Below are 11,707 nucleotides of genomic sequence, written 5' to 3' on the forward strand. Positions count from 1 at the left end.
CAATGCACTGCACTACAGTAAGTGTAATTATAAGGTGTCACCTGGGAACATTGTGGGCAGGGTGTTCCAGCCCACAGTTTAATCTTCGCTTCCTTAATCACAGGCAGGAAGGGTGCGAAGATGTCACTTGAGTGACCACCAGGAGTCTTTAGTCCCACATGGTGGATGTCTTATTGCTGGCAGCCCAAGTTATCCTTCAGGATTAAGCTGCACATTCAGAGTTTTTAACTGCTCTGAGCACCATCCTCGAACTTGAAGACAGAGTACAATGGCTAGATTCCTTGCATTGTGGAGGAACAGAGGGATTTTGGGACACAAGTTCATAGATCCCTCAAAGATGCCACCCATGTTGGTTATAGTTAAGAAGGTGTGTTGCCCTTCACTAGTTGGGGGGATGAGTTTAAGAGCTGTGAAGTAATGGTGCAGCTCTATAGAACTCTGCTTAGACCACACTTGGAATATTGTTTTCTGTTCTGGTCGCCTCGTTATAGGAAGGATGTGGAAGCTTTAGAGGGTGTGCAGAGGAGATTTTTACTGCCAGGATTAGAGAACATATCATGTGAGGATAGGTTGAGTGAGCTAGGGTTTTTCTCTTTAGAGCGACTTGACAGAGGTTATGAGAGACATAGGGGCAGGAATGGCCAATTCCAGAGGATGTGTATTTAAGGTGAGTGGAGGAAAGTTTAGGGTGGACGTCAAAGGCAGATTGTCTACTCAGAGAGTGGTGGTTGTCTGGAATGCACTGCTGGGGCAGTGGTAGAGGTTGATACAATAGGGGTTTTTAAATTTGTAAAACTGGGTCTCTTCGATTAATCAAACAAAATTCATTCACCACCTCTGCATTTATAGAGCTCAGCCAATTTGAAATTGGTAGCAAGAACAACTATTGACTTTACACTTATTCATTAACATTTTCTTTCACTAAATCTGCAACATTTTTCATCTTTTTCCCCATTCTTCTTTACACTTTTATATTCCCAGTCTTCCTCACACCATCACACCACTACCCAGTGGGATTGGTCGATGATTAGTATGAAATTTTTAAAACAAGCCGAGTGAACGTTTAAATTCTGCTTGACTGGCATTTAGGAATTAGTATTGGTTTATTATTGTCACACTTACTGAAATACAGAGAATAACTTGTCATGCACATTGTTCATACAGATCAAATCATTTCACAGAGCATTCAGGTAGAACAAGGTAAAATAATAACAATGTGCAAGAAATCTGATTGCTGCAGAGAAAGTACAGTGCGGGTGAACAATAAATTTCAAAGTTCAGAGTAAGTTTACTGTCAAAGTGTGGAGATATTACCATATACTACCACGAGATTCATTTGCTTGCAGGCATTCATAGTAGATACAAAGAAATACAATAAAAATCAATGAAAAGCTACACAAAAAGACAGACCAATGTATAAAAGAAGACAAACTGTGCAAAAATAAATAGATGAACAGATAGATAAGTAAATAAAATACCGAGAACATCAGAATCAGGTTTAATATCACTGGCATGTGTCGTGAAATTTGTTAACTTTATGGCAGCAGTACAATGCAAGATGTGATAAACATAGGGAAAGAACTGAATTACATTTTTTTATATATATATATATATATATAATAAAGTTAAAAATAAGTCACACAAAATAACAGAAATATTAAAAAGTAGTGAGGTAGTAGTGTTCATGGGTTCAATGTCCATTCAGAAATTGGAAACGTAGGTTGCAGGGTCCTTGACAGTGAGTCTGTAGGATGTGAAATCGGTTTGGAGTTGAGCCTCAGGATCATGAGAAGACAGACTGTGAAGTAAGGACTTAGCAAACTGTTCAATAGATAGTTTACTGCTGGAACAAGACAGACAAAGAAATAAAGAGTGACTTACTTTCCAGGTTGGCATAGTGTGGAAGGTATGAGGGTAGTCTGCATTGAAAAAATCAGGTCCTATTTCTAAAGTGGGAGTTGAAGGAAGGCATACTGTAAGCAGGACCCTCCATCTGTTTTGTGTAAAATTAGACAGGTACAATTGCCAGGACAGATGCCGTGGATATACGGTCCTCACAAGTGCTGAGGTTTTCTCTTTCATCCTGAGAAATATGCCAAAGTAACGCAGGAATGAAGCCTCCACGGTTAATACCAAGAACGCGTGCTAGTCCTCTGTCGAGATGGCAGATGGAATCGGAAAATCCAAGTCTGACTTGGTTCAGCACTTAAGAGTGGTTCAAAGTCCTCAGCCATGGTTTGTCTAGAATTGCAGGCAAAGTGCAGTTTCAATTAATCATACACAGCTTGTAGGCCTCCTGTCAAAGCCTTCACAAACGGTTCAAGCATGTGGAACAAAAAGGAATTTAGTAGCAGCCAGAACAGAAAGCAGGGGATGAAGGGTTATGCGGAAAAGGCAAGTTAGTGGAGCTGAGTCCTTGGCCAGATCCGCCATGATCTCGTTGAACGGTAGAGCAGATTCGACAGGCCAGATGGCCGACTACTGTACCCATGTCCTTATGCGCCAGTTCACAACTCTATTCCCACAATCCATCACTTCAATTTGATGGCATGGAGCTTCAGTCTGATGTCTGAGAACATTTTGCACCTTAGTGTACTGCCTCCTCTCTTACTTGTACAAATTGTTGAGCCGGCTGTTAAAACAAAAGCCACGCCGTTTTAAAAGCTTCTTCCCCTGGCAGTTAAACAGATCAACCGCTCTAGTTAGCCACTGCTACCTCCTCTATCTATGACATCAGTCAATGCGCTGTAAATACTTGGAAACATTTTTTATAATGCTGTTTTACATCAGAATCAGGATCAAGATTAATATCACTGGCATACATATGTTGTGAAATTTGTTGACTTTGTGGCAGCAGTACAATGTAATACATAGTAACAGAGAAAAAACTGAATTACAGTATACACACACACACACACACACACACACACACACACACACACACACACACACAATCACTTAACAGGCAAACTAAATAAGCAGTGCAAAAAGTATAAATTTAAAAAAAGTAGTGGGGTAGTGTTCATGGTTTCACTGTCCATTCAGACATCGGATGGCAGAGTGAAAGAAGTTCCCAAATCGCTGAGTGAATGCCTTCAGGCTTCTGTACCTCCTTCCCGACAGCAACAATGAGAAGAGGGCATGTCCTGGGAATTGCAAATTCATGATGGTATTTATGAATTTATGTACGTTTTAGTCTGCATTGGTTCTTTAACCTCTATTTTCTATATAATTCTTTGATCGTATAATTGTTGAATTTTATTGTGTGTTGCACCCTGACCAACTCACCACAGCAAATTCCCAATACACAGAAATGTATACGGTGAATAAAGTTGATCTTTGACCCTCCGTCATTCACATTCATGACATGAGACTCCCGAAATATTTTCCTCTGAATTCTGCAGCTGGAGTTGATTATCAGGCAGCCTCCAACAAATGACATGAGCATTGATTTTTCAAACTCCTCACTCCTTCCCCTTCTCCCAGTTTATTATCCTGGCTTCTGTCCCCTTCCTTTCCAGTCCCAATGGTTCATAATGCCGACTATTTATTTCCCTCCATAGATGCTGTCTGACCTGCTGGGTTCCTGCAGCATTCTGTGTGTGTGGCTCCACATACAGATTGATTGCACCCTGTAACTAGGACGGAGGTTCATGGGTTTGGTAAGTGAGACAGAAGACACTGATTACAAAAAGCACATTCACCAATTATTCGACCAAACATCTAAGCCACCCTGATTACGGTCCTAAACATTCAGTAACACTGGAACTCATCAGGTACTGCATTATGTCTCCCCAAGTTACACAACTACAAAACTAAACATTCAACGATTGATCACAAACAAGAGCGAATCGGCAGACACTGGAAATATAAGCAATGCACACAAAATGCCGGAGGAACTCAGCAGCTTTGGAAAAAAGTACAGTCGACATTTCAGGTCAAGTCCTGGGATCTCGTCCTGAAACATCGACTATACTTCTTTCCATGGATTCAACAACAGATTCTTAGCTAAGCATGCACGTGGACCGTCCTTTATCTGCAGTATTCTGTCCTCTTCAGCATAAGTCACAACCTCAATGTGAAGAGAACCCCCTGGAGAAAAAGGAAAGAGCCCAAGTCTCTTGCACTTGTTATCTTATACCCAAAGCGAACAATGGAGTCGAGGTGTGCAAAGCAACCAATCAGAAAGCACTGTTGCATCCCTCAAGCTGGTCAATTGGCAGCTGGCACCAGTGGAAGAAGCATTTGACCAGCAAGTAAACTAACTCTTCAAATTACACCCGTTACAAAAAAGTCAAAGAAAATTTATCATCATTTATGTCACTGCATATTCCCCTGAGATTTATTTTCTTGCAGAATTACAAAATAATTTATGAAAAAATATACATAAATGAAGACTGACGAACAACCAATGTGTAAAAGAAGACAAATCATGCAAATAATGAAAATCTAATTATATAATACTGAGAACATGAGTTGCAGAGAACCTGAAAGCAAGTCCATTATGTTGTGGAATCAGTTCAGCATTGAGATGAATGAAATTATCCACACTGATTTGGTAGCCTGATGTTTGAGGGGTCGTAACTGCTCCTGAACCTGGTGGTGCGGGACCTAAGCCTCAGGACTCACACCACCAGGTTCAAGAACAGTTACCGCCCTCAACCATCAGACTCTTGAGCAAAAGTGGCTAACTACACTCATCAGTTGAGATGTTCCCACAACCAACAATCTGACCTTAAAGAGTCTTTACCTTGTTATCTCATACCCTCCTTGTTTATTGCTTTTATTTATATTTGCATTTACACAGTTTGTTGTCTTCTGTGCTCTACTTGACCCTGTTGTAGTTAATTTTCTGTCGATTCGATGAGTATGCCCACAGGAAAAAGAATCTCAGAGCTGCATGCATCTACTCAGATAATAAACTTTGAGCTTTAAAGCTCCTGTACCTCCTGCTTGATGGTAGTAGTGTGAAGAAAGCATATGAGAGCTTGAGTTGTAGAGTCCATAACAGTAAGTCTATAGGTTGTGGAGACAGGACCAAAAGCTAATTGCTGGAAATGTGAGATAGATTGTATAAAACCGCCTTGTCGAGTTCTGAGAACAGGGCCGTAATGTACCAAGTCAGAGGAGAAGGTGATGGCCCTGCAGCTTACATTGAGTTCCAGGAGAAAAGTGCAAGAGGCCAACGACGGACATCAGAGTGAGTTGGTGGCGGAGCATTAGTGCCCGATGCCATCCTTGTGGTCACTTGTTGTGCACTGGAGTCTAAGGGACGCCATGGTAGCACAGTGATTCATGATACTATTACAGTTCAAGGTATTCCGGAGGTCAGAGTTCATTTCCGGCACCACCGGTAAGGGATTTGCATGTTCTCCCAGTGAACCATGTGGGGTTCCCCCCACAGTCCAAAGACGTACTGGTTAGTAGGTTAATTGGTCTTTGTAAATAGTCCTGTGATTAGGCAAGGGTTAAATCGGTGGTTTGCTGGGCAGTGTGACTCATTGAACCAGAAGGGCCTGTTCTGTGCTGGATCTCTAAATAAATAGATAAATAGAATAGAATAGAATGACAGATTGGTATTAATTTATTATTGTCACATGTACCAAGATATGGTAAAAAGTGTTGGGCATCATCCAGAAATATCATTCCATATATAACTGTGTTGATGACGTATAAATTAAAATCAGAACATCAAACATATGTAGTATTGCACACAAAATGCTGAGGGAACAGCAGGTCAGGCAGCACCGATGCAAAGGAGTCGATCTGACATTTCATCAGAGCTCAGCACTGAATCCTATAATTGAGTGGTGGAGCAGACTCGATGGGCTGAATGGCCTACTTCTGCTCCTATATCTTATGGTCTAATCCATTAAAGTGTCCTGTTGAAAGGACTTGGCCCAAAACATTGACACTTTATTCCTTTCCATCAGCTGCCTGACCTGCTGAGTTCCTCCAGGGTTTTCTGTGAGTTATTCTGGATTTCCAGCATCTGCAGAACATCTTGTGTTTATGCAGAATACATTCAGTGGCCACTTTATCAGGTACCTCCTGTGGTCATCTGCTGGTGTAGCCCATCGACTTCAACATTCAACGATTTGTGCATTTAGAGATGCTCTTCTGCATAGTTATTTGAGTTACTGTAGTCTTCCTGTCAGCTTGAACTAGTCTGGCCATCCTCCTATGACATCTCTCATTAGCAAGATATTTTCACCCACCGTACTGTCTGTTTTTTTCATTTTTTGCATCATTCTCTTTAAACAATAGAGACTGTTGTTTGTGAAAAGCCCAAGAGATCAGCAATTTCTGAGATACTCAAACCACCCCATCTGGCACCAACAACCATTCCATGGTCAGGATCACTTATATCACATTTCTTTCTATTCTGATATTTGGTCTGAACAACAGCTGAACCTCCTGACCATGACTGCATGCTTTTATGCATTGAGTTGTACAGTTGTATCTAACCGAGTGTAATGTTGCAGTTATAGAGAAAGAGCAGGGTTATGGTCAGGTAGACTGAGAGTTCAACAGTTCAGCTTCAGCCTGCTGCTGTTGGTGGTAGAGGCAGCCACTGTCATGCATGTTGGCAGGGAAGCCTTGGCTTGTGACTACAGGGCCTTTCGAAAACGGTGTGGGAACTTCCAGTGTGGGAACTTCACTGATACTCCAACTACCTTGAAATAGGCAAAATGCTAACCTTCATTTAACCTTGAAGGTTCGAAACAGAGAAAGTAAGTTTATAAAAGGAATTATCCCTACATCTAAGATTACATACATCAGAAATACCTCTCTATATAGCACCCAGCCAAAATAAACCCAGAGAAATCTTGATTTATTTTGAGCACATATAATACATTAAAATAGTATTTCCACAATCTCAGATTCCACAAAAGTCCCATCTTAAAATTAGACTGTAGGCATTTGTATGTCAAAATGTCCTTGAGCAGGGAGACCCATTTGCACTGATTGTATCTATATGCAGACCTGTAGGATTTCTTTGTTAACACAACTTTGCATTCAATTTAGATTGGAAGAGAATGCAGGAAAAGGAGTGATAAAGTTGCAGAGAGGTCACCTATGACATTTTCAGGATATCACCTTGTAAATGACACCTTGCCTCTTTCTACGTGGAAAATCTAGTCTCACCGGAATCAGGCTTAGTATGACCGGCACATGTCGTGAAATGTATTGTCTTTGCAAAGTATACTTACAAGCTGGGGAAATACCGGTGCTTGAAAGAGCAGATGGAAAGGATGTGGAAGGTTAAAGCCAGTGTAATCTGGTGGTGATCGGAGCAATTGGAGCTGTGACACCTGGACTGGGAGAGTGGCTACAACAAATCCTGAGATCTCAGTCAAGAAGAGTGCACAACTAGAAACAGCAAGGATCGTGTGCCAAACCCTCAAACTCCCAGGCCTCTGGTTGGAGGACCTAAGATTGAGGGAGATATGCACAGAGGCACCATCCACAAGGGATGAGGAAAATAATAGTTAAATTAAATAAGTAGTGCCAACATTCAGGACTACTTGGTGCACTAAAGTCCATTGTTCTGTTCTAATGGATTTCCGAGTCTTAATAAATGAATGAGTGAAGTGAGTGACTTGCTCGTTCATGTCAATCACCTTGGGAGATCTGCAGTCACACATAGGCCAGGTCGGTCAAACATGGTAGATCGCCTTCTCCCATGGCCAGTACCGACATGGAATCAAAATCAGGATTAATATCACCGCCATATGTTGTGAAAGTTGATACTTTTGCAGCAACAGTGCAATGCAATAGATACGTAATAATAGAGAGAAAAAACTATGAAAATATGTATTAAACAGTTAAATTAAGTAAGTAGTGCAATAAATAAAAGCAGTGAGGTAGTGTTTATGGGTTCAATGTCCATTCAGAAATCAGAGGGAAAGAAGCTGTTCCTGAACCTTTGAGTGTTGGTCTTCAGGCTTCTGTACCTCTCTCCTGATGGTAGCATTAAGAAAAAGCATGACCAAGGTGTTGAGGATCTTTAATGATGGAGGTCGCCTTTTTGAAGATGTCCTAGATACTACAGAGTCTAGTGCCCATGATGGAGCTGACTAATTTTCCAACTCTCCGCAGCTAACTTCGATCCTGTGCAGCAGCTGCCCTCCTCCTTACCAGACACTGATGCAGCCAGTTAGAATGCTCACCCGGGAGAAATTTGCGAGGCAGACAGTAGGGCATTTTGCGGATGGTGGGAGTAATTCGCGAGTACCTCTGTTCTCATCAGCGGGTGAAGCTGTGAACGGCCTCTCCTGAGGAGGAAAGAGGGTGGCCATTTGGCTCCAGAGTGCACCCACGTGTGGCTGTGCTCCTGAACTTTGTCCACTTTCCTCCGTTGATCCATAAGCAGGGAACTCTGCGTTTGAGCTTCATGCACTTTCCTCCGTTGATCCATAAGCAGGGAACTCTGCGTTTCCACTTTCCTCCGTTGATCCATAAGCAGGGAACTCTGCGTTTCCTCTTTCCTCCGTTGATCCATAAGCAGGGAACTCTGCGTTTGAGCTTCATGCACTTTCCTCCGTTGATCCATAAGCAGGGAACTCTGCGTTTGAGGTTCATGCACTTTCCTCCGTTGATCCATAAGCAGGGAACTCTGCATTTCCTCTTTCCTCCGTTGATCCATAAGCAGGGAACTCTGCGTTTCCTCTTTCCTCCGTTGATCCATAAGCAGGGAACTCTGCGTTTCCACTTTCCTCCGTTGATCCATAAGCAGGGAACTCTGCGTTTGAGGTTCATGCACTTTCCTCCATTGATCCATAAGCAGGGAACTCTGCGTTTGAGGTTCATGCACTTTCCTCCATTGATCCATAAGCAGGGAACTCTGCGTTTGAGGTTCATGCACTTTCCTCCGTTGATCCATAAGCAGGGAACTCTGCGTTTGAGGTTCATGCACTTTCCTCCATTGATCCATAAGCAGGGAACTCTGCGTTTCCACTTTCCTCCGTTGATCCATAAGCAGGGAACTCTGCGTTTCCTCTTTCCTCCGTTGATCCATAAGCAGGGAACTCTGCGTTTGAGCTTCATTTTCAATCTGTAGAGATCAATGCTGACTCAGTGACAACAAACACCTTTAATTGTTTAACGAAATGGCAAACCTGAGAGGACAAGGCAAAATGCACGCTGTTCGAGCTGTAGATAATAAGGCACCACAGCATCTCCACTTCCTAAGGAGACTGAGGCAAACAAGGCTTCCCTTACCATCTTAACTGCATTATACAGGAGCAACTTTGAGAGCATCTGACAAGCTGCATCTCCATGTGGCATGGGAGCAGCAAAGCACTGGAGCAGAAGTCACTACTAAGAACTGTGAGAATGGCCAAAAGGACCATAGGAGTCTCCCTACCATCCATTGGGGACATTTATCAGGAGCGCCATGTACACAGGGCCCTTAGTATTATTAAGGATCCCACCCATCCATCCAGCATCCTCTCCGACTTTCTACCATCAGGGAGGAGACTCCGATGCATAAAGACAAGAGCAATCAGGATGGGAAACAGCTCCTTCTTTCAGGCCATTAGGCTTCTGAACTCCCTGTCAACAGATAATTTGTACTGTACCCTACAATACTTAATCATGTACTTTACTTTGTTTATTTGTGCATAATTCATTCATTTGTAGATTATATCCTTACTTTCCAAAGTTATTGTGTGTTGTGCGTACTTCAGTATTTTACACTCTGGTCCAAAGAAACATTGTCTCATTTGATGGTTTACATGGATATAGTTAAATGACATTAAACTTGACTTGAGATATTTAACAAACATACAGGCTTGGATTACCTCCATTGGCATCCTAAGGTACAATCTGCGGTCTTTTCAATACATACCTGACACTTTCCTTCCTGTTTCAATGATTCTTTCAGTACAAAGATCAAAACACTAACAGTGCATTACAGAATAAAAATGATTATAAGTGTGAAAACTGGTTTTTGATACAGCACGACCAATCAACATTATTGCCTGCTTGACCTTTATAGTGAAATACAAAAAAATGTTTATTGTCTTGTACAAGCTGGAAAGCCCCTTGATCTGAAATGAATTGAGCTTAAAAGATTCAAAGGGTTCAGGAGGTTAAAACAAAGTCTTTAAAATATCTGGCTTACAGCTGTTGTGACAAGCCAAAGGAATCCTCACTCAGGAACCTTACTAAGGATCAGCATTTATTACATCATAAAAATTATTTTCTGCCTGAAATCTGAGAGACTGGGCCTATTGTTAATGGCCCACATCAATAAACAAGTCAACAAAATAATAAATGAAAATTAAACTTGGAGATCCAGGAGAATTACAAGACAGATATAAGAGCTAACACCATACTCTGCTTGCAATCTGAACAGTGATTCCTCAAACAACAGATCTTAAATCTAAAGCTCCTGTCAAGCATTCCTTCAAGTGCAGGAAAGAGTGAAAACATACCCAGCCAACACCTGAAATCACCTGCATCTTCTCTCCAATAACCAAAATCAGAAGCAAATACATAAGCAATGAACTGCATCCCGAGTTGTAGAACAAGAAATACACATTAACCATTACAATGCAATTGTACATGCATCACACTGAACCACTATGTGGTATCAATGTCCTAAGATTAAACCTCGTCACGATTTCAAGCACTATTTCTGCTCCCATCCATCTCCCACAAGAATCTATATATCAAATCTAGTGGAGAGACATACTATTTCAGCAGAGAAAATGGAATAATTACAGCTGAGTTTCTGTCCTGTGAATCACCAGCCTCACTTTTCCCAATGAAGCACTTCAAAACCACCACAATATTTTCTCAGACTTTGGCCACATCTGGAGTTAGTGTAACACAGCACCAGCCAGGCATCTGACTCACCCAAGTATGGGATGCAGGGAACCATCCTCAAGCTGCTGATGAACTCACGCATTCTCTTGTAGTTGTCTTCTTTCGTCACTAGGTAATCCAGCTTCTCAAATGTGGCTTTGTCTTTCCGGCTGACCAGCTGCAAAATAGGACAAAAGCTTAAATATCAGGCTCTTTTATGAAACCAGAATTCATGGAGGAAGTGTGTGGTGCTGCAATGGTTCATCCTCTGTGGGTGCTGCTCTTGTCACAGAAACTAAACGGACTTATCACTTTGATCCTCCAAGAAGATCACAACCTTGTCATGGTTTGGAGGCTTGTGTGCCTCAATGACCCGGAGAGCTACGTTTGCTGGAGTCAGGGCTTTATGCTTTGGCTCTTTGTAGGGTCACCCATGCCAAACAGGTCAAAGGGTAGAGTGGATCCACCAGTCCTCCAGGCTCAGAGCTAACAACCCTGACCGGTAAAGCAAAACTGGAACAGGAACAGCAATGAAGACTCCTTTTACCTCTGTTTGTGACAGTACTCCCAAGTCTCAACCCAGAACTTGCATGGCTGACAGGAAAGCTGAGAGGAAGCTACTGGCACGATGAGGGAAGCCCTGAACACTATCAGGGTAGCCAAGAACAGACTGAAACAGAGGAACTTCATTGCTGCCCTCAACACCAGCAGGCATAACAGGTAGTAAATTATTACTTTGATTGAAGACTACTTGGGAAAATCACTCAATGATTTACCCTGGAAGATGCTTGGAAATGAGACACAATGAGAAGGACACTGCAGCATCTAAAGCCATCATCATCCCAAGTGGATCTAAGGTCATAGTGTCCACACCAGGACTGCCAGACTCAAA

General features: G+C 42.1%; 1 protein-coding gene across 4 annotated transcripts in view; it reads right to left on the minus strand.

The window, feature by feature from the left end:
• Positions 1–11,707, minus strand: part of ralgps1 (Ral GEF with PH domain and SH3 binding motif 1) — a 733,240-nt gene that overhangs the window by 397,324 nt on the left and 324,209 nt on the right. For all 4 annotated transcript variants that reach the window (XM_059993861.1, XM_059993857.1, XM_059993858.1 and 1 more), the window contains one exon: positions 10,867–10,993. In XM_059993861.1, coding sequence (XP_059849844.1) covers positions 10,867–10,993 — 127 coding nt within the window. The remainder of the gene's footprint in view (positions 1–10,866; positions 10,994–11,707) is intronic.

Source organism: Hypanus sabinus, chromosome 18, assembly GCF_030144855.1.
Source record: "Hypanus sabinus isolate sHypSab1 chromosome 18, sHypSab1.hap1, whole genome shotgun sequence".
In the NCBI taxonomy this organism is placed as follows: domain Eukaryota; kingdom Metazoa; phylum Chordata; class Chondrichthyes; order Myliobatiformes; family Dasyatidae; genus Hypanus; species Hypanus sabinus.